The sequence below is a fragment of the Cervus canadensis genome, chromosome 12 (assembly GCF_019320065.1).
Source record: "Cervus canadensis isolate Bull #8, Minnesota chromosome 12, ASM1932006v1, whole genome shotgun sequence".
Taxonomy (NCBI): Eukaryota; Metazoa; Chordata; class Mammalia; order Artiodactyla; family Cervidae; genus Cervus; species Cervus canadensis.
The window spans coordinates 19,689,165-19,713,964 of record NC_057397.1 but is presented as its reverse complement, the minus strand read 5'-3'; the positions used below and the strand labels follow the sequence as shown (position 1 = coordinate 19,713,964).

The 24,800-nt window shown below is 40.2% G+C and overlaps 1 protein-coding gene across 1 annotated transcript in view; it reads right to left on the bottom strand.

Moving 5' to 3' along the window:
• The window catches only part of SNTG1 (syntrophin gamma 1), a 381,189-nt gene that overhangs the window by 83,595 nt on the left and 272,794 nt on the right, over positions 1 to 24,800 (bottom strand). Inside the window, exons 9-10 of the mRNA XM_043484136.1 lie at positions 8,173 to 8,275; positions 3,735 to 3,817 (exon numbers count right to left, since the gene is read on the bottom strand). Of these exons, the coding sequence (XP_043340071.1) occupies positions 3,735 to 3,817; positions 8,173 to 8,275 (186 nt within the window). The remainder of the gene's footprint in view (positions 1 to 3,734; positions 3,818 to 8,172; positions 8,276 to 24,800) is intronic.

The window sequence follows — 24,800 nt, the reverse complement described above, 5'->3', positions numbered from 1 at the left end:
AGCTGGTGCATTGGGACAACCCAGAGGGACAGGATGGGGAGGGAGGTGGGAGGGGGTTTTGGGATGGGGAATACATGTATACCTGTGACTGATTCATATCAATGTATGGCAAAATCACCACAATATTGTAAAATAATTAGTCTCCAATTAAAATAAATAAATGAATTAAAAAAAACACTTTTCACAAAATGTAACACATTTCAAGGTATATTCCCATTCAATGATCTCAAGAACAATGATCAGGCCAAAATTGAAATGCATACAGAGCAAAAGTGTGTTGTGTCAGTCACTCAGTCATGTCTGACTCTTTGTGACCCCAAGGACCACAGTCCACCAGGCTCCTCTATCCATGTGATTTTCCAGGCAAGAACACTAGAGTGTGCTGCCATTCTCTTCTCCAACAGATCTTCCTAACTCAGGGATCAAACCCCCATCTCCTACATTGGCAGGTGGGTTCTTTACCATCTGAGCCACCAGGGAAGCACATATAGGGCACAATTCAGATCCAAATTTCATTAAGGACTTGGCATAGAAAGCACTGATTAAAGGTGAATAGTGAGAATGTTTCTCAGGATCTGGTGAGCTAGTCACCTGAGTTTAAGCCTCCTGGTGAGCACAAGGCAAACTCTCTCTTCACCTTGATGAGCAAACTGGGAGAATCTCGTGTGTCCTAAAATTAGTGACCTCAAGTCCTTGGGAGGACTAGGCTATACTGTTATGTAAGGCAGTGGAGGATGTTAACATATCATCAGGTGTTATTTTCTCATATGTTTCAAATGTTGTCTTAAATACGTAAGCAATGTTTCAGGAAACTCAAACAGCATCTGTTTACTCAAAATTTGTTTCAGAAAATAAATATGGTGCAGGAACTGAACACAGCATCCCTGGGCTGGGACAGAAATGAGGAGTAGACACAGCAAAGACTGATGCTTCCCCTAGGGACCTGACTCCACGATGCATGCTTATTTCAGGAACACATGCCACAAGGCACCCTGCTGTCCAGGTTCCCATGTGCTTCATTATCTGTGATGAGTCAGAAGGACACAGACCCCTAATCTTATGAATCTCTGAGTAGACCATCCTCCACCTCCCAAACCAGCTGTCAAGTCTGCGTGACCCACTAATTCCTGAGTGGCCTCACGTTTGGTATGAAGTTTCCCAATTCTGGTTGATTTAAATTAAGTCATATGTTCAAAGTCTCTAGCAGACCTTTCTCTGATATTTAGGATGCTAATGTCCACAGTTCTTCTTCTGCCAATGTTACAGTTTATTTCATGCATTTGCCTATAGATTTGGGGTTTAACATTTTTGGGGTCAGGAACCATAATTGTTTCCCATGGCACCTATATGGGTTCCCACATGGTAGGTTCTCAGTAAATATCCATTTGATTGAGATGCAATGCAATTATTGTCTTTACTTTTACTTTAATTTATATGTGTTTTGATTCTTATTGTCTAAAACATTGCAAGTGCTATTAGTTCCTTTAAAGATCCTTGCATGCATGTGTATGATAAGTCATTTCAGTCGTGTCTGACTCTTTGCAACCCTATGGACTGTAGCCCATCAGGCTCCCCTGTCCATAGGATTTTCCAGGCAAGAATACCAGAGTGGATTGCTATGCCCTCCTCCAGGGGATCTTCCCGACCCAGGAATCGAACCCTCATCTCTTACCTCTCCTGCTTGGCAGACAGGTTTGTTACTATTAGCGCCACCTGTGAAGCCCTAAAGATCCTTAGCAAAGTCAAACAATGTTCAATCCTAAGGCTTAAAACGAAAATCAAACATGCCTCTTGAAGTGGAAAGACATAACTCAGAAAGAAAAGTTTACGATGATGGAGTTTTTAAAGATTTGACAGTTGGATTTATTTGGAACAGTTGTGCTGTGGAACTGCTGAGTGGTTTCCTTACTGCAGTCAGATCTTTGTAAGGAAGACATTGACTCAAGCACCACACTGAGGCACAAGTGGTGAACTCAAGTCCCAGACACTGCTGTGTGTGTAAGGGGAAGAGATGAAAGCATCCTGAATGACTCCCACCCACCGACCTTCCTCTTTCCATCTCCTTATTACAGAGAGGTCCACGGGTACGGGGCAGGGACTAGAAAAACATGTCACCCAGCATGTTCAGCTCTGCAGAACAGCTCTTCCCCTGTCTCAGGAGAGAGCCGAGATGGAGGCTCTGATGTGAGGGACATATGGGGGAGATCTCCGGAGAAAGGGAATGAGGAGGGAACGTGGCAGGATGTGGGCTCCTGACGGGTGGGGTGGGCACTGTATCGCCTGCCTGTCAAGGCTGGAGGGCTGCTCCGTGCTGCATCTCTGCATCCTTGGCTGCAGCCACAGTGGGGACGGGGCGCTGAGCCCTGATTCCAGGCAGAGGCTCCTTTCAGAGGGGAGGCGGTCGACTCACAGCTGTGGGGGTCAAGGCACCACCCGTGAAAGGACCCGAAAGACAGCAGAGGCGTCACGAGCATGTTGACCACAGGGATGGACGAGAGCACGCAGGATGGGGAGGCTGAGCTGGGGCGGCGAGATGGAGCTGACAGGTGGGAGGACGAACGCCTGTATTCACTTCATACACAAGCACTCATTGTTTGAGTCACTCGGACCTTGCCGCCTTCTGAAGACCACATTTTAGATATTATCCGTGGTGTGACAGTTACTTCTCTGGTCACAGAAGTAAGAGAGAAGGGCAGTGAAGTACCAGATGTGGTTGGTTTACTCTTGTAGAGACAACCCTGGTGGTGCCAATCGTTCCTCTTTCAGAACAAAAAAGGCGAAGGAAAACGACCGGAGCCTGCAGGACTTGGCTGAGACTGATGCTTTGCGATTCAGTGCACTGAGGCCAGAGGCTTGAAGATGCTCAGAAGCAGGACTTTGAAGTGAAATGCCACAGTGAGGTCAAGAATTTCCAAAGGAGAGTGAATCATACAGGTCAGAGGAAGCTCCATGTCTTATACATCCTAATACTTGGAATAGAAAAATAAAATTCTTCATAAGTGAGCTCTGCTTCTCTTCACGTTTGTGAGCACAGGGGTAACTGACCGTCTCACATTTAACCGGAAGGATTTGTTTTGTCTTTAGAATGTGCGCATGTTTCAAAGGGTGAAATACAGGAAAGTTCAAAATATTTACAAAAGAAACAGAACTGCTTACTCCAAAGTACAGGTGGAAAATAAAAATCAGCACTTTATTAAATGTGTATAAAACCAACATGCTGATTTTATCAATTATTAAATACAGATCTACTTTAACATCTCTCACATTTTACACAATGTGTAGATTAGATTTTCATCTTTATCACTTTGCATTAATTCCCTGGTGTGAGTGAAGGTGGCTAAGAAATCCTAATATATCACAAATTATATAGCTACTTTTCGTGAAATAATTTCAAATGAAAAATGATAACAAATTATGTCAAACTACATAGAAGATGCCATGTTATAAAATGATTTATGATGTTCTATGTGACCTCTCGAAGTTAAGTCTCTACAGCTTACAAAGGACTTAGTGCAGACCTGAGAGGAGAAAAATGACATTAAAAAAATAACAGACCTACTTATTTACCTCCTCCCTGGATTAGCATAATTCTGAAAAAGTGAAACAGCCAAGGATTTCAAGTCTGTCAGAGAAGCCAGGTCCCAGAGCAGTTTGAGCAAATTCTAACTCGGTGTACCCTGGGCTTTGTCTAGGTTCCCTTCTCATTAGTGGGGACCGTGCCCTGGGCATCTTACTGTGTTGTTGGGATGGTAGTTGAGGTGCAGGCCGCTGTCACAGAGCGGGGAGGAGGTGCCGCTGCTCTGGTCGCTCGGCGCACCTGTGGGAAGAGGCAGAGCATTGCTGGTTAGAGCCCACCTGCTCTGCATGGACATCTCTACCGTGAACTTCAGGTCACTTCAGGTATCATGCAAGCCAAGTAGTAAAATTATCTCTGCTTTATTTATGTCAAAGCCAGAGTTTTGGAAGTAAGCAAAAATAAAAATTAAAACCTAAAGTGGACCCTAAAACAGACCTGCAAATATTAATCTTTGATTTCAGAAGCATTAAGGTTTTATTAAGGGAAGCATTCAACCATATAAAAATACTATTTCATTTTATTACCCAAAGAGGCCTATTCTTATGAACCATACTTAGAATGGTGCAAGATTTTGTTTGGTTACAAAGTCCTACTTAATTTTCTGTACTAATCTACTAGCAAATCTCATGTGTATTTACCATAATTTTCCATAATGCAAAGTTTGTAAGTGCTCTGTCTTCACAAGCACTCTTGCTTGTGTACTCTGTCACTGGGAGCACCTTCATTGACATGTAATCAATTTACAACTAAAATAGTTCATATTAGATCCTCATGAGAAAACTACAAATATCTGTTTTTAAGGATGAGTAATATATGTCTTAAAGATTTGTGATTTTCTAAGATTTTACAATTCAGTAATTGTTTCAAAGACATAATAACCTTGGTACCAAAATCCCACTAAAACATCACAGGAAAAGTACATCTGGAAATCTTTAAAGAACATAGATTAAAATATAATAACAATACTTTAGCAAATTAAAACCTGTAATATATCTATAAAGATATAGTATGACCATAGTGTTTATCCTAGGAATGCAAGCTTTATTTGGCATTCAAAATCAATTTTTAAAAAGTTATGATATCAACAGAAAAAAATGTTTTTAATGTAGTATCTCAATGGATGAAAAAAATATTCGACACAATTCAACATTAACTTCTACTAAAACAAATAAAGAAAAAGAAAAATCTTCAGGAACCAGGATTAGAAGGGTGTCTCTATTCTAACCGGGGCTTCCCTCATGGCTTAGCTGGTAAAGAATCCACCTGCAATGTGGGAGACCTGGGTTTGATCCCTGGGTTGGGAAGATCCCCTGAAAACAGGGACGGCTACTCACTCCAGTATTCTGGCCTGGAGAAGTCTATGGACTGTATAGTCCATGGGGTCGCAAAGAGTTGGACATGACTGAGTGACTTTCACTTTCTATTCTAGCCCAATAACAGGCACCTATGTTATACAGAGCAAAGTAAGTCAGAGAAAGAAAGACAAATATTGTATATTAATGCATATATGTGAAATCTAGAAAAGTGGTACAGGTGAACCTATTTGTAGGACAGGAATGAAGACATAGACATAGAGAAGAGACTTGTGGACACAGTGGGGAAAGGAAAGAGAGGGATGAACGGAGAAAGTAGCATCAACATACACACTCTACCATGTATAAAGTAGATAGCTAGGGAGAAGCTGCTGAATAACACACGGAGCCCAGCCTGGTGCTCCGTGACGACCTATAGGGGTGGGATGGGGGAGGCAGGGAGACTCACGAGGGAGGGGAATTATGTATAATTATGGCTGATCTCTATTGTTGTGTGGCAGAAACCAACACAACACTGTAAAGAAATTTTCCTCCAATTAAAAATAAATTAAATAACTAAATTAATAATAAAAAGGGCAACTATGAGCACCCACAGCTGATGGTATGCTTAACAGTGAAAAGCTGGATGGTGTCCACCAGTATCTTGCGCAGGGGAAGGACATCTGCACTTAGGACTTCTTTCAACACCTTACTAGAGGACCACCCCATTACTATGTGCAAAATCAAGAAAAAACAAGGAATTAAAGACATATAGCTTGGAAAGAGACAAGCAAAACTCACTATTTGCAGATGACATAACTTCATATGTGGAAAAACTTTTACAAAGCACAAAGAATCTTATTAGAATTAGTAAGGAAATTAAGCTGTGTTGCAGAATGTCAATATATAAAAATGCTTGTTTTATTGTTTCTGTATGATAGCAATAGATAATCGGCAAATTAAATCTTTAAAATATTACAGTAAAATAGAAAAACATAAAAGACTTAAATTTAATGAAAGATATGATATACTTTCCCATTGGAAACACTAAAATATTGACAGAAAAAATAAAATATAAAGAGATGGAAAGATATGTTTGTGGAATGAAATATTTAAAGTTGTTAAGGTGTTAAGTATACTAATTGTTTATCAATTCAATCTAGTCATGTTCAAAATCATAATAGCTTTTTTATATAGAAATTGATATGCTATTTATAAAATGTAGGCAGCAATGCAAGGATCTAGAATAGCTGAACAACCTTGAAATATTGCAAAGTTGAAGAAAATATCCTGGATGACTTTTAAAAGTAGTATAAAGCTGCAATGATCAATACTGGTTTTGTTGAAAGAACACAGTATGCTTACATTAACGGAAATCAGATGGTGATTCCTTCATCCTTGGTTCCTATCTCAGAACCAAAATGTTATTACTATAAGATAGATTATAAACTTAAACATAGAAATCAATGTTATAGGGACTCCCCTGGTGTTCCAGTGGCTAAAACTCCATGCTCCCAATAAAGGGGGCCCAGGTTGAATCCCATGTGGAGGAAATTAGGTCCCACATGCCTCAACAAAGATCAAAGATCCCGTGTGCAGGCACAGCCAAATGAATAAATAAATCTATTTTAAAAAAATGAAGCCGTAAAGCTGCTTGCAAAAATGTAGGGAGAGATCCTTGCTACCATGGGGTAGGCAAATATTTTTTAGAGAAGATACAGAAGACCAAAAGCATATACAATGAAAACAACAACAAAATGATAAATTAGACCTTATAAAAATAAAATTAAACTCTCACAAAGAGTTGTACAAACTTGAGACACCTTGGGTAAAAAATATAGTCATGCACAAAATGAGTGAAATGTTTGTAACACACATAACTAACAAAAGGCTTATAAGCAGTCTTGTACTCTCCTGCAATGTGATAATATAAAGGCATACCAATAGAAATAGGGGGAAAAGACTTGAGCAGACACATCACAAAATAACACATGCAAATATGCAAATAGCACATGACAAGGAGCAAATCATTATTAGTCTTCAAAGAAAGGCAAATTGAAACTTTAATCCGATACCACCAGACACTCAAGAGAACAGCTGAAGAAATTGTGACCATCACATATTGCATTAACGCAGAGCAACCAAAACTCTCATCCACACTGGAGTGGACACTGAGAGATCTGTAAATATATGCCCATCTTAGAAATAGATTTGGCAGTTTGTCAGGAAATTAATTGAACATCTGTCTTGTCACTCAGCAATTCCACTCCTAGGTACTTATAGTACTAGTCATAGTAGTGACATAAAATATTAAGACTCTCCATCCTTGTGCAGGACTGTTTATAGCATCTTTTTTTACAATAGCAAAACACCAGAAACAGTTCTGTTGCCTATCAGCAGGAGAATATATTACCCAACTTTACTACAGTCAGAAGTGGAACACTATGCAGCAATGTAAAAAAAAAAGTTCTGAAAATATATAACATGAGATGGTTCATTATGAAAGAAGCCAGATGCAAAAAATAAAAACAGCTTGATTACATTACACAAAATTCTAGAAGAAGCAAAAAATAATACTTGGTGGCAAGAAATCAAGTCAGTGGTTTTTTGTGGGAATGTTATTTACAGGAAGATGCACAGCAGAACCATTTTATGATCTATGTGCATGTGGACTGAGCAAACGTGCGTTTGTCAAAATTGATCCAATTGAGAATTGAGGATCTTTGCATTTCATTTCATGTAAACTCCATTAAAAATATGTTCTCTGATTTTAGCAAAACCTTTATAGGTTTTGTATATGTATGCATTTCATTTCATAATGTGCAAATAGATACAGAAAATTTTAAGTAGCTTTTATGAAAATTATTACATTTCCACATAGATCAGGGCTTCCTTCAATCTCCATATTTTCATCAGAACAAATTAAGTGTAAATGCTTATTCAGTAAATTCAGTAGTTGAATAAGAGTATATTGTTTTTACTTAAAGAATATATATTCATCAAACATTATGAATGAAATTCAATAGAGATACAAAATGTATATATTTAATATGACACATTTTAAAACAAATAATGTTTCCCCAATTATAGTTGGAAAATAGCTAAATGTGAATACATTTTGAAACAAAAACAACAGCTGTTCCCTTTGGAGGTTAATTGAACGCTTTGCGATATTAAGACAAAATGTTTATATTCAGGTAGAAATCCCAACTTTGAAAAGAAGCTACTAATTACTGTCAGGAAATAATGGTTCAGAGAGCAAGCAAGACGTGAGCATTTTACTTATCCTTCACAAATGCTTACATGCACAGTCTTCATTCAGTGACAGTTTGAGGAAAGCAGGTGCTCGTTTCAAGAATGAGACTGTCAGGGTCACCTCTTCTCCAGCATTCCGAAGAACTTGAACCTAATAGAAAACATAATAAAAATGATACTATCAGGGTGTCGGCAAACATTCCTATGTGATTGCAGCACCTTAAAGTAATGGGTGGTCTTTTCCAGCTCTCACATCTTGTGATGGGCTGGAAACATTCCGTGGAAGGTGCACAGGATGAACGAGCTAGGCTGCAGCCACACAGCCTTCACAGCCTCCCTCCCCCCACCATTCTGTGGTCCCTGTTCACACACGATGTCATTATCCTTCATTTACATTCATCAAGACTCTTGAGTTTATGGTCTGTGTTAGGTCTACAGAAAGATCTATATTTATGAATTTACTGAATATTCATTGAGCATCCATGATGCACTATTTGGAGATCTATGAGAAAATTACCTTGCAGATGTTGACCAGAGTGCTAATTCTAATTAAATAGTTCCAGTGCACTCACACATGTTCGCAAAAAATAAATAGGTTATTGTTTTTCCATTATATCATTGCATATTTTCTTCTCTTTCCCTGAGAATATAGGATAACTCTCTACACTTTCCAAATTATAAAATTACTAGGTTTATTTCTACCAGTTAAATAATAGTCATTTATCAAAATATTACAAGACAAACATTAGTAATATTAAAAGAAGTTCAGAAAGCTGAGGACTATTTATAGCAAACATAACTAGAAAAGATATAAGTATCTCTATAAATTTAAAAACTCACATAGACTAAGAGGAGAATTAAGAATAATAAGTGAAGAAGTAGTTAATAACCACGGGGACATAACTTGTTATTAAACTTATGGTAAAATGATCATCATAAAATCATTAAAGAACTGACTATGAAAATGGTTTAGAATGACGTCTGGTCTCTGTGTGCTGTGTGCATGTTAAGTCGCTTTAGTTGTGTCTGACTCTTTGAGACCCGGTGGACTGTAGCCCACCGGGCTCCTCTGTCCATGGGATTTCCCTGGCAAGAATACTGGAGTGGGTTGCCATTTCCTCCTCCAGAGGATCTCCCAACCTAGAGATCCAGACTGCATCTCCTGCATTGCAGGGGGATTGTTTACCGCTCAGCCAACTGGGGAAGCCCCCCAAATCAAATGAAATTATAGAAATAAAAAGCAAAATAACATAAACAACTTTGCTGGATTGGCCCTAACCCTGACTTGAGGACAGAACAATAACATTAACCCAGTCTGAGCATTAGATAAGATACACACACACACACGGCACACACACAAATAATACATGTCATCATGTTAAAAGTAGGAAATTTTAAAATGAAGAAAATTATATAATCATTTTAATAGATACAAAGAAGCCTTTGATTACATTCATTTGATTCATTTGATAAAAGCTCATAGAAAATTGAGTGTACAAAGAAGTATCCTTCATATTATAAAGAGATACACAAAAAAATGTATAAGAAACATCACAGCTAATGGTGAATTACTGAGACATTTCTCTTTGATATCAGAAATGAGGCAAAAATGGCCACCAATTTCATTTCTCCTTAATTTTTCTTCAGGTTTTACTGTAATAAGGCAAGAGCAGAGCTAATAAAAATCATTAAAATTGAATAGAAGAAATGAAACACATTATTCAGAGGTAACGTGATTTTTGAATACAGAAAATCCTTAAGAGCCTATAGACATTACTGTATGGTGAGTTATTAAGTGAGTTTAGTGCGGAATATCATATATACAAGGTAATGTATAGTGATCAACTGGCTTTGATTTAATATCAACAAATAAATACAAGATTAGCTGAACTGGAGGAAGATGGTGTATCATGGACAACCCCAGACATGACACTGTGAGGATATCCACAAGTTTCCCATGGATTCAAGATAATCCCATGCAAAGTTCCCATTTTTCTTTTTTTTTTTTTTAGTTTTTAGCTTAGTAAGAATTTATGAACTTGGCTTGTTTCACAGTGGCATTTAATGTTTATATAATCATTATTATACAAGTGCACTGAAGTGTCTGAGGCAATGGAAAGCAGCTGCTAAATGCACACATTCTACAGCAAGTATGCAATAGATAATATCCAATGTTAAATAAAAAACAACACTGTGAGAATCTCAAGTATAATTAAGAGAACAAAGTAGAATAAATTAAATATGGTTGCCCCAGAAATAGCTAATGGCAAGTGCTTTTCTTTTAAAGCTTTATATTGGTAAACTTGAGTCTTGAAATGTTCAAATGCCATCGAGATAAATAAAAACTTTTCAAAAACTATAAAACCTTACCCTAGCAATGTAACTTTGAGTTTGTTTTCAATAAAAGGTCAGTTATGGGTGGCTTTCTGGATAACCACAACTTCAAGTCCTCAACACATACACATCTTTTAATTAATGCAGAAGCACATGCTTGATTCAGCAGCACATATACTAAAAAAATTAATGCAGAAATAGTCATCTTTTCAGAAAACAGGATTGGGATAATTGGCCTAATACTGTCAGGTAGAAAATATAGGTTCCACATCATGAATAAAGAAGAATGTCATCTTCGTGCATAATCGGAAATCAGTGCCAATAAATCTTATCATCATTTTAATATTCATTCACATTTCTTGATGCAAATCAAATGTTGTCCATTTTAATCAGCTGACATATCGGCACAGTTATTCTCTCATACTGCCTTGGGTGAGTACAAGAGTAAAAGCACAGAAGTTGGTAAAAGATGGCAATCAATAAAAATGGAAAAAGGAAAGGGAAGTCTATATTTATAGGCTGACTCTCTTAAACCAGGACAAGCTAACTGCTCGGACTGTGACCTGAATGTCCCTAAACTCCATCCGTCTGTTAGACAGGAAACTGCACAGACTCCTGTTGTGTTCTCTGTCCTTCTGCCTTCCCACCGGGGCCATTCTAAATTCACAGGAGCTTCTGAGGAAATATTTAGCCGCCCACCACTGCTGTGGTGTATGAAGCCAAAAATGCTCATAGCTGGAGGTTATTTCACCATTTTGTTTTCTAAAGACTTTATTTTTGTAGGGCAGTCTCAGGTTCTCAGCCAACAGGAGGGGAAAGTGCAGAGATTTCACCTGGACCCCCTGCCCCCTGGAAGTACAGCCTCCCCATGGTCAACACACTCCAGCTGAGTGGGCCATTGATACAAGTTATGAACATGCACTGACACGTCAACACCACTCAGAGTGCACAGCTGATGGGAGGGTTTAGTCTCGGTGGTGAGCATGCTGTGGGTTCCACATACCACACACACACAGACCAACCACACACAGAGACACACATACAGACCACACACACACACACAGACATCACACACAAACACACAAACCACACACACTCAGACCACACACACACACACACACACACACCACACACAGGACTTCCCTTTGACTTTGGCCTCACCCCGCTGATACGTCTTTAACTGCAGTAAATGATTTTCTTAGAGTCCTGACCTCTGGAGGAAAAGGAAATTGAGCGTGACTTTGAGCAACGGTCTTAAACAAACTGCTTTTCAGACAAAACAGCTAAGCTGGCAGTAGACACTATACCGAGCTTTACTATCCATGTTGAGGTGGTGACCACCCGTGGACATTGAGTGAACAAAGCATTTCCTTATTTAACCATTTTTATTTATGTTAATTGTAGGGGGAAATAACGTACTGATTGAGTGGGGCTCTCCTGAGTGGGACTAGGTCCTCTGCTTCCCACTTTCACATGTAAATTTGAGGGGAAGCTGTGGAGCAGTGGGGGGGACACACGCCCCTCTCTGTGAGGACAGGTGTGCATGTCCACACCTACAGGTGACGGGTGGGGTCAGAGAGCTGCCAGCATTGAGGGCAGAGATAGGGCCATCTCAGGAAAGACACATCTGGTCAAGGACGGAGCCTATAGTTCCCACAAACCCTGGCGCTGGTGCATGTGTAGTCCTGTCCGACTCTGTATGACTCTGGCGGACTGTAGCCCACCAGATTGGACAGTAAGCCATGTGTGACAGCAGGAACTGTCCAGCTGGAAAAGGAGGTGCAGAACTGCATACAGAGAATCCCATCGCCCCTGGAAGCAGTGGGTGGATCAATGTGAGGAAGCAAGCATCACATGGAATTTGGAGCAATCAGTGAAAAATAAGAAAGGCATTTGAGGTAACTTAGAAATACCATCTCTTACCACAAAGTGACACTAACAGTGATCGAAAAGCTGAAAACAGATGAAGGAAGGGATGGGGGTTTGGATTACTGTGTACATCACAGCTGGAGAAAGGTGCTGTGACGTTCCTGAGGATGAATCTCACTCATTCATTTCATCACCTTTCCTGCATTTTAATTTGTGGGAAACACTCCACATACACACATAAGTACAGTAGGATCCCTTATATAGTCATTTCAAGTCTGAACATTACGTTCTCATAAATTAGAAAAAAAAATCACAGCAAAAATATGTATAGAGTTGTATGTTTTAAAAAGAACTACTAAATTTTTAGTACTTCTGAATTCCTAAAGTTTCAGCCTAAAATAGTGTGTGAGTATGTAGTAAGTTTTCAATTTGGGTAAATATTACAAATAAGAATGGAGGTTGACTAAATAACAATGTCAGCTCTAATAACCAGGATATAGTAATAACTATTAATGAATTTCAATATGGAAAAAGAATCATTTACTTTAGTGAGGTGAGAATGTAGAATGCCTGATCCACTTTTACTGTAATATTTGAAGCTATAACTAAAAATTCCATCACTTTAAAAGATCTCATTAAAATAAGATTCTATGTAATAAAAGTGGGTGAATGTCACATTTTAGATGAGTTGAACTTAACAAGCAGAATACATTGGTAGCTAGTTCACACACTATAGTAACACTATTTCAGCATTTGTTTTTTTTTTTTTTTTTTTTTGTGGGCACCTAACGCTCGGGCCGGCCGAGCGGAGGAGCCCCCCAGCATTTGTTTTAATTGCAGTATTTCTTCAAAGACACAAGTAATATTTTACTGTGTTTTCTAACATTGTGTGCCGACTGACTAGTTCTTCTATTAGGCAGTTTAACAAAATTTTTAAATTGGCAAAAAAGTTTACTTTTAAAAAGTCATCCTCAACACACTGAGGAAACCAGATCTGAAAGAGACATGTGCACCCCAATGTTCATCGAAGCACTATTTATAATAGCCAGAACATGGAAGCAACCTAGATGCCCATCAGCAGATGAATGGATAAGGAAGCTGTGGTACATATACACCATGGAATATTACTCAGCCATTAAAAAGAATTCATTTGAATCAGTTCTAATGAGATGGATGAAACTGGAGCCCATTATACAGAGTGAAGTAAGCCAGAAAGATAAAGATCAATACAGCATACGAACACATATATATGGAATTTAGAAAGATGGTAATGATAACCCTATATGCAAAACAGAAAAAGAGACACAGATGTACAGAACAGACTTTTGGACTCTGTGGGAGAAGGCGAGGGTGGGATGTTTCGAGAGAACAGCATGTATATTATCTATGGTGAAACAGATCACCAGCCCAGGTGGGATGCATGAGACAGGTGCTCGGGCCTGGTGCACTGGGAGGACCCAGGGGAATCGGGTGGGGGGGGGAGTGGGAGGGGGGATCGGGATGGGGAATACATGTAACTCCATGGCTGATTCATGTCAATGTATGACAAAACCCACTGCAATGTTGGGAAGTAATTAGCCTCCAACTAATAAAAATAATTGAAAAAAAAATAAAAGAATTAAAATATTGAATTTAAGGAAGAAGAAAAATCAGCCTCCTGACCCCAGGGAACTGGTGTGACACTCACAGCAGGACCTCAGTGTTATTTGAAGTGAGCCTGGTGCTCACAGCTAGTCCATGGAATTCTCTTTGGAATAAACTATTTTATAAAATACCAATATCAAACAAGGATACACTGAAACCATAATAAAGTGATACCAAAAAAAAAAAAAAAGTCATCTGGAACAGGTATGTTCAAAACTAAGTTTTATCTAATTTTTGAAGGAAGGGAGAGACTTCCCCTTGTTTTTTGTACAACTCTGTATGAGATTGTCTCAGGAACGAATTGTCAGGATCTGAGAAGCAAAGCGGACTCAGTGACAGCCACATTGGAAGGGCAGCTGAAGCCCGGAGCTGTAAGTGTTTGTTTACACACGTCATCACCACACGTTTCCACAGCAGCACGGGACTCAGAAGAAAGTGCTGAGGAGTTGCTGGTACACTTTCCTCCCGTGGTCTTTCATCTTACTCCATCATGTGCATCATTTCATATGTCACTTTGAACTTCAGGTATCCCCACCCCCCGCCTCCCCGGTGCACGTGGAGAGCAGGATTAATGCTCTGGTACAGTCAACAGCGCTGTGGGGCCACTTCTGGCTCTGCCGGCACCTCCCTGGAAACAGTCATTCATGAGGGAGAAATACAGCTGTCCTGCCATGAGAAAACAGTGATTTCTCTGGGTGTCTGGTCATTTCAAATACTTGAAAATAGATGTGAGTCTCAAGTATAATGTGTTAAATGAGTGGGGAGAAAATAATCCTTATATGCTGCTAAATACGTGAAGGAAAATAGAGTTTATTACTTCATGATTACTTCAAATTTCAGTCTTCAGAGGAATCTATCGCACACAAAATGGTGGGGACATGGCAGTTACAGCCCTGAAGATGGTTATGAACTTGTGCGAAACACAGGCACTTTATTTTGAAGCCATGTATGCCTGTCCCTGTCTGACATATCTGAAACTACTGAGACTGCGTAAGGGTGGCCTTTAGTAAGAGTATTGGCTTACTGCCTTTTTATTTTGTCATCTGGAACTTCCCTCAAGTCTCCTGTTCTACTTTAAACTCTACTTCTTTTCAACAGAGTCCCAGAGGACAGTCCTGCCATCTGGTACCTGACAAAATGACCAATGACAGGATGACCAAACGGAAACCAAAACAGACTCTTCGGGAACCTCTCTGTCAGTCACTCAGCTTCAGGCCCAGACCTCATACTCACCTCTCCAAAAGGCACCATCATCTCAACCCAAGGACACTTCAGGAAAGGGTGAACTGATCAAGACGATACATGAAACGCAGCGGGTGCCCGGACATTAGCCTGTCTTGTCTTAGAGCTGCCTTGTCTCAGAGGCCATGGGGAATCCTACGTGTCTCATGTGACCCTGAAGCCATGGTTGAACAACAGGAACTTTAAACTCTATCTCTTTCAATAAATTCAGGTCAATGAATGCCAATTTCAGAAATCTATGAGCTGGTCACTTGAGATGTAAAATTGAAATGGCTTATGTTCGGTTAAAAATTTTAGATGGATGACGGTTCAATGAGGGCACATAAGCTTGCAGAGAGTACTTTCCAATGAAACAGTATCAGAAAAAACCACTGACTCTAATTCTCACCAGCACATCCCTTAAAAAGTAGGTGGTGAGGAACACTGGGCTCCCTGCCCCTGACCCGCCTGGTTGAAGTCCCCCCTTCCTCCCTCCACTGGCTTAGCTCTGTCTGGAGTCCTGAGCAGGAGAAGGGCTCAGCTTGTGAGTAATGAGAGGAGAAGGGCTGCTCTTTCTCCTGCATCTAGTCTGGCTCCGTTTCCATAGCAACCTGGGCAACCATGTCCCCAGACAGAGCACCTGCCCAGCACAGCTCCCGGAGAGGAAGGAGATTGATGAGGTGAGGACAGTCAGATCACTGGACCTACAGGGCTGCCGCTCACCAGCGCGGCTGGCAGTTCCCGTCTGGGTTTCACAAACAGGAGACTCAATCAGCAAGTCTGTGCCGCGAGGTACATAGTGCCGGAACTCCAGCACAGCGCTGTTGCTGTTCACGGCTAGGAGGAACCCTGTTTTTTCTCATCACTGAGCAGAAACCCCGGGATGGACTAACAGCAGCTGCAGTGCCTGGTCAAGGACCCCAGTAAGAACAATCACGCACTCTTTCTGACGTTGCTTGGGCAAAGAAACTCAGAAGGAATTCTTGATGTTTCCCAGACTAACCATCCAGCTCCTTCTGAAGTAACTGGGAGATGTGTATGACTATCCCAATTGTTGAGGAAACATCTCAGGGACGCTAAGATTTACCTCCTGACATCCAGAGTAACAAATGGAGAGCCTTTCATCTTTCACGTATCACCTCACAAGTTTCACCATAGCGAAAGAGAAAAATGTTTGAATTTCATCTGATCTGGTCAAATTTATTTGCTACCTGATCAGCATAAAGTTCACATTATTTGAGTAGAGGGAGCACAAGTCATTATAGGGAGAAAAAATAAAACTTTCAAAGTGAAGCAAATGTTGTATATTGTCTATCACCAGCATCTGACAATGCCTTATATTGTTCACTGTATGTGATACCCTTATGTTGTATGCCATTATAATACTGGGGCTCTGATTTGTGGATCCTGGCATCTCAGACCATAAAATCTTCCCAGGGACAAACATAATTTCCAGGACAATTATTTTATCCAAGAGACGTGAGTGTACACTAGATACAGTTGTTGTTATTCTGTCGCTAACTCGTTTCTGACTCTTTCCAACCCCATGGACGGCAGCATACCAGGCTTCCCTGTCCTTCACTATCTCCCAGAGGTTGCTCAAACTCATGTCCATTGAGTGAGTGATGCCATCCAACCATCTCATCCTCTGCCCACCCTCTTATCCTTTTGCCTTCAGTCTTTCCCTGGATACAATATTTGTTAATAAAAATAATGCTAATCATGGTTTTGCGCCTCTCACTCAGTATCTGCACTTCACCACTTTAAAAACAACTGTGTATTCCCTCATTTTCACAACCTGTAATTCTCTCAAAAAGAAATTTTTATTGCTAACTACAGGCTGATTTTTGATGTGAAAGTAAAAAATTTTGTAATCAATCTTAGATTACACAAAATCATCTGTATCTGAGCATCAAATTATACTTTCGTTAAGAACATAAAACATCTTTGAACAGACTTTCACCATCAATTCAGTGTGAAAGAAACTTTTAGATGTGGTTCAGAGCACAGCATAACTCTATGTGTTATCTGACAGCATGGTTATTATCTGCCTCTTTTTTTTTTTTTAATTTAAAATCCACAAAAATAAAATGATGAAACTATGTCATCTATGAACAGAGATCATCTTCTTTCTTTTCCAATTTTGATGTATTTTCTTTCCTTCCATAATTGCACTGGATAAGACTTCCAATACTATGTTGATTAGAACTGGTAAAAGTGGGCATCCTTTTTTTATTCTTGATCTTAATGAAAAAGCTTTTGTTTACCGAGTATGATATTAACACTGGATTTTCCATTTAAAGTGTTTATTATGTTGAGGTAGCTTACTTTTATTCCCTGCTTGTTATTTTTATCAGGGGAGAGTGTGGAATTTTGTCAAATGCTTTTCTCTTCATCGATTGAGACAATCATTCCTTTTTATCATTGAAAAGAATTCCACTTACGGTTGCAGCACAGTCTGTTTATCCATTCATATGTCGAGGACATGTTGGTTGGCTCTAATTTTTGGTGATTAAGAATAAAAGCTTCACTAAAACCTTCTATACATATTTTTCTATGAACATATGTTTTCGATTTTCTTGGCTAAATACTTGTGAATATGCATGCTCCATTGTATAACATAATATTTCGCTTTGCAACAAACTGTCAGACAGTGTTTCACGGTGGCTTCATCATTTTGCATTTCCACCTGCAATGAGTGAAAATTCCTGGGGCTGCACACACTCTCCATCATTTTCTACTGCTGATTTTTGGATGGTGTTATTCTACTGGATTTATGGTCTATCTTCCTGTTTTCGACTCAGTTTTGTTTGTGGTACATAATTGTTGGAAGGCACTGGCTCACAAGTTGAAGCGACAGGTAGATAAACATCCCTTGAGGAATGCTGGTGTGACGCTGGGCAGCCCCAAACGCATTTATGCAACAATCTTCAAAAAGTCATAAGTATATCAAACCAAACCAACAATGTATAAAAGGAGTTATACATCACAACAAACTGGGTTTATTCCAGGTAGGCAAGGATGATTCAGCATTGTAAATTCAAACAATGTTATCTCCACATCAAACATTTAAAGAACAAAACAAGTATATTCATATCAACTGATGCAGGACAAGCATTTGAAAAGCTTCAACATACACCCTTGATTAAAACTCTCTGCAAACTAGAAATGTAGGGAGACTCCTTCAACTTGATAAAGAACATCTACAAAACACCCACAGCTCATATCACACTTAATGATGGGAAACTGGACCCCTTCCCACTGAGACCAGGAACAAGAAAATGACATATAAGGATATATTTTCTCATATTCATATGAGTATTCAAATCATGCTGCAAGCTTCCAGGCTTGTTTCTAATATTATGGAAACAAAACATAAATTAAGGTTACATAGACTTAAAGAAGGAAATAAAGCAATCTTTATGGCCATCAAATAACTGATGTGTTGGACTTCAATGAAATTAAAAAACTTTTGTTCTGTAAAATATACTTTTTTACATAAAATAAGAAAATTAAAAAAGCAACCCACTCACAGACAGGGAGAAAATATCTTTAAACCATTTATTTATGTTGGATCCAACACACACGAAGAGTTACCTCCTATGTATATATACATATATGTATCTATGTATATATATAAAACTTTGTTCAGTTCAACAATAAGAAAATAAACAAGTGGATGTAAACATGGGCAAAATATGTGAACAGACATCATCAAAGAAAATATAAAGGGGGCAAATAAACATATGAAAATATGTCCTCCATCATCTGTCATTAAGGAATCGTACATTAGCAGAATGAGATACCCCTGGCCACATGGTTCAGATCCACAAACCGAGACCCCAGTTGTGGCTGAGGATACAGAGCACGGGACACTCCTTCACTGCTGATGGAGGGACTGCAGAATAGCACTGCCGTTTCAGAAGACAATTTGGCAGCTTCTTGTAAACTAAGTAAAATCTTACCATACAACCAGCGATACACCTCCTAAGTTATTTTCCAAGTACTTAAAACTTAGGTCCACACAAAAACCTGCGTGCAAATATTTATAACAGTTTTATTCATAATCACTGTGAACTGGAAGTAAGTACAATGTCCTCCAATGGGTAAAAAGATTTAAAGAAAAACTGTAGTGAAGTTGCTTAATATTCCCTTGTCCAGACCCTGAAATATTATTTGGTGCTCAAAAATAAATAAATCATCGAGAGCTAAATTACATGGATCATTCTTCAGTGACATTGCTAAGTGAAAGAAGCCAGTCTGAAAAGGCTAATTTCTCTATGATTTCAACTGTATGACATTCTGGTGAAGGCAAAACTTTGCAGACAGTGAGATGATTATTTCCAGAGGATTGCTGGTGTGGGGGCGGGGGGATGGTTGAGGAGGATATTTTAGGGATGTGGAACTCGTCTGCATGGTGTCATGATGGTGGAGACGCGATGCTGTGCACTTGTCCAAACTTGTAGAGTATGCAGCAAAAGGTGAGTGAGCCTTGATGTGTGCAGACCTTTAGAGTCATTTGGAAGGTTGAGGGATGTTAGGATGAAGAACCGAAGGCAACACGATTGTGTTATCAGTGTCTGAAACCACTTCCCTGTAGGGCGTGGGGGAGTGGAACTGACCTAAAACTAATGAAATCTGGAAGACGAAAGGCAAAAAGGAACTGTACACCTATCCTCTACTGTCCTCAAGGAGTTTGCACACTGGTGAGTGGGTTAATCATCCTGATCCCGCTGTACATATGTACTGGGTTAGAACAATTAAATCGACAGACGGCAGATGGTGTGGCCATCTGTTGAGGGGGGTTACAGATAAACAAAGGGAGGGGGCTAGTTCTAATCGTTCATCTATGTGATGATGGCTTTACTTGGAGGCAACCATGTAGCCTCGTGTTTAGCCTCATGTGGACATGGACATGGACATGTCTGAGTAGGTATGTGAGCACCTCGGTACACACACACACACACACACACTCACACACTCACACACACTCTCTCACACACACACACACACTCACTCACACACACACACTCTCTCACACACACACCCCCACACACACACACTCACACACGCCTCCTGTCCTCTGTGAGCCGACAGGCCTTGGAGGCACAGCTGCTCCAGAGCAATGAGCACCCAGCTCCAAGAAGGCAGTTGCTCAGATGTTCTCCAACAAAGGGAAGCAGGGCCTCTGGGAGAAACGGATGATTCCTGGCCTGGCAGGAAATGTGCAAGATGCGCCTGAAACAACTTTTGTTGCACAGACTGAGAAAGTGCTGAAAAAACCCCAAATCCCAAGGACTATTGCAAAGCAACTCTAAAACCACGTGCAAAGACCTTATAGCCCAGAGTACAAGGTCAAGGTCCACAACCCTTCCTGACCCACCAGAATGATGGAATAAAGTTTAAACATTGAGGATAAACAGACAAATCTCCTGTGCAGCAGAATTCCAGGGAACGTAGGCAGACAGCCCACCCCATGAGACAGAAGCACTACCACTGAGTGCGGGGTCTGCACAGTGACCCCCTTCCTCAGAGCAGAGCATGGGGGGAGCACGCGGGGGCTCGAGCAGAGAGCCCTGACGCTCAGCCTCTGCCCGGCACTGGCCACGCAGTCAGGAAGGTGTGTACACATGGTGAGATGGGATGAGGATGGGCTGTGCCTGTGTGGCCTTCCTCCCGAAACACAAACACCCAGTCTAGTTGCAAGAAAAAATACCAGAAAACTCCCAGTTGAGACATACTGCACAAAACGCCTGAGCAGTACTCCTCAAACCTGTGAGTGTTATCGAGAAAAGAAGTCCTGGAAACTATGACCGCCCGGAGGAGCCACGGGAGACTTGACAACTCCCTGTGATATGTAATCTGGCTTGAACACTGGGACAGGAAAAGAAACATTGGGCAAAAACCAAAGAAATGAAATAAAGTACCAACCCCTCTTAATAGCCAGGTAGGGACTGGCGGAGAGTCTGTAGCCAGGAGGAAAATTAATTAACTTATCTCCTGTGCTGTCTCTATTCATAACCTAATTAGGGGACAGACCTGTGAGAAGGAACTCCTAAAGGTGTTAATGAAAACCTAAGGATGTAAATAAGGCAAGTTCTGGATATTTTATTGCTTTTCAAAATTCACAGATTCAATAAACAATATTTCCCACATTTTTGCCTTTGCACTTAACATTTCCCAAACCAGTGGGAAGTATTAAAAGTTAAATTATTTCATGTGTGGCTTTTGTTGGTGGTAGTTGATCCAAAGAAAAAAAGTCCAGTATGGTCAGAGTCCTTGAGGAAAATATTAATTGGTTAGACCTTAAAACCTATTTCCAAACTGAGAACATACTGGGAATTGTCAGCAGTTAGGTAAAACATGGTGTGTAACTCAGTGATAAGTTAATCTTTCTGTGAAGGTCTAAAATAATCTGCAGTCCCAAGTCACATCCTGAATGTGTTTCTTGGTAACTCACAAGACTTCTAGTATTCAAACTAATGCCTCATTTTCAGATGATGTGATATAAACCCTAGCAATGTCATTTTCTGATTGAGCTAAAAAGATAAATGTTATTTTTATTCCAATGAAAAATTTGAATTAAGCACATATTATAACAATCAAAATTATATTAAGCAATATTTTATGTTTCTCTTATCAAAATTTGATATCATTGCTTGAATGAATCTTTTAATTTACATAATTTGAGCTCCTCATTCTGCTGTTGTAAAAATTATACACTCTGGTAGAGTTTGGTTCAAATTCACAAATTCAGAATTAGAGTGACAGTTATTTTCACTTCTAATTATCTAATGCTTTGTATGAGTAAGATCATAACAACCAAGAGTGGATGAAACTCTTTTTCAGGACACAGACTTCTCAAAGCTGGTGCCTGTGCTACTCCTTTTTGATGTGGAAACTGGGAGCTTTACTTTCTTGGTTTCTTGCATCCAGGGTGGGGTGGCTATAGCCTGGAGTTGAGATCACTCACCCCAACTGGCAACATGAGAAACAGATGCAGAAGCCATAATGATCTATTTCTAAGCATTTGGGTAAAGAATTCCATTAACACAATCCCCTGAGCACCCAGGGGTGAGGAGGAGGGATCCCCACATACACAGACCAGCCTACAGCTCATCATAGAAGCCATGGCTTCCTGTAGAAGGCATCTAAGAATGATGCTGCTTCCAACAGCCGTGACCTGCGCAGGTGAACAAGGGACAGTCAGGTGTGCAAACAACCTACTGTCATACCTTCTCGGTTTCTTTCTAAATCAGGGACTCTGAGGCACTAAAACAACTACCCATATCTCTCAGCTTGTGGTGCCTTTTTCTGCCCACATAAGTCTAGTCTTAAACATTTAATAAAGTCAGCCCCACTGAGGTGTCAGCAGTTTGCTTACTTAGATAATTGATAGTGAAGATAAAAACTTGCTAATCACTGTTGCAAAGTGAAAGACTGGAACCAGGTAAGAAAATCAGTATCGTATCTACATTTCAAAGCTGGTAAGTTTAAACTTCTCAAAAGAATAAAAGCTTATTATAAAGGGCCACATGCAATTTACAATACAATCTCAAGTCCCTTTTCTTTGAAATAGAATGAACACCATTCAAGCATGTTCCAATCTTTTAGACTGCAGCCATGAAATTAAAAGACACTTGCTCCTTGGAAGAAAAGCTGTGACAAACCTAGTAGCATAGTGAAAAGCAGAGACATCAATTTTCTGACAACGGATTGTATTGTCAAGTCTATGGTTTTTCCAGTAGTCATGCACGGATGTAAGGGCTGGACCATAAAGAAGGCTGAGCACAGAAGAATTGATGCTTTCAAATCATGGTTCTGGAGAAGACTCTTGAGAGTCCCTTGGACAGCAAGGAGGTCAAATCAGTCAATCCAAAAGAAAATAAACCCCGAATATTCATTGGAAGGACTGATGCTGAAGCTGAATCTCCAATACTTTGGCCAGCTGATGAGAAAAAGACCCTGATGCTGGGAAAGATTGAGGGCAGAAGGAGAAAATGGCAACAGAGAATGAGATGATTGGGTGGCATCACTGTTTCAATAGACATGAGTGTGAGCAAACGCCTGGAGATGGTGAAGGACCGGTAAGCCTGGCGTGTTACAGTCCATGGAGTCGCAAAGAATTGGACATGAATACTGAACAACTGAACAACAATGACAAATCTTTCAGGCCACGCTGATTTATTCAATCAAAGCCCCACACAGTTCCTGTAAGCTCACTGTGTACCTCCGAAGAACAAATCACAAACCGGACTCCATTGATAGCATGAGTCTTTTTGGAGAGAATGCACCTGTTCTTGCTCCCTGGACAACGAGTTTTACATCTCTCTGTACTTCTGAAAAAAAAGACTAAAGCTAAAATATCTCTGCTTACAGGGCTTTATTTGGTATTTACATATATTCAGAACAGAGTGGTCTGTGCTGTGCTAATTCTCATTTGCCTAAAAATGAGAATTTTTATTTGTTCTCAAATATTGCTTTTCCCTGTACCTATTTGGTGTGGCCTAAGATCTGAAGTATATACATTTTCTGCAAGGCTCACCAGGGATGCCAGTGGGGGCCAAGTAGGATTTTTGAGAGAGCAGAGGAGTGATGCAAAGGGACACTCCTTGCCTGTCCCACAAAGAACCCTCCAGAACTCTGCTGGTGAAGCTGGAGCTTTTCAGACACTTGAAGCTGCCTCTTTGAGGTCTGAAATATGTAAATATGTCAGGAGAGTCTTCTCCAATTAGCTGTTAGCAGAGGAGCTGTGTCCTCACAAACCAAACGAACTGAAGCTGTGAAAAGCCGAAGGCTCAGGGTATTTTCATTTTGTTTGACCCCTGAGTACAAACCTTTAAACATAATTTCTCCTCTCTCCTTTCCCATGTGAGCTGATATGGAAATTCAGTGAAGATTCTATGAGTGTTATTGAATCAACCGTGAAAAACATTTCCCAAGCGCCCGACACTGGCTGTTCTTTCCGGCATCATCTTTTTATGTCCTCTCTCAGCCCCACGGAAGCTCCTCCACCTCCCAGTTTCTCCCAAAGTGTCAATTAGAGGTTGCTGACATGAAACCACTGGTCTGGCTGCTGAAAGACAAATTCCTGGGTCACCTAAATGGAGTGAATTAGGACATCCGAGGCCTTGAATTCAGGTCTGCACATTTACCAACATCCAAGAAAATTCACAATAAACAATGCTGACCTTTTTGTGTAGCTGCTGAGTGCTAAACCAGAGTCTTGAGCTCAACTGTCTCTAAATGTTGTCTCTCTCTCTCTCACACACGCACGCGCACACACACACACGTGTCTCTTAAGTCTCCTGCCAGTTTGAACCCTGGGTGGGGAAGATGCCCTGAAGAAGAAAATGGCAACAGACTCAAGTATTCTTGTCTGGAGAATCCCAAGAACAAAGAAATCCGACAGGCTACAATCTATAGGGTCACAAAGACTCAGAGAGGACTGATCAACTGAGAATGTATAAGCTTTCAAAGATTTGCAAAGATTTAGAGGTATATTTCACCTAGAGATATGCTTAGTGGACATGCTCTGGTGGTGGTTTAGTCACTAAGTTGTGTCCGACTGTTGCGACACCATGGACTGTAGCCTGCCAGGCTCCTCT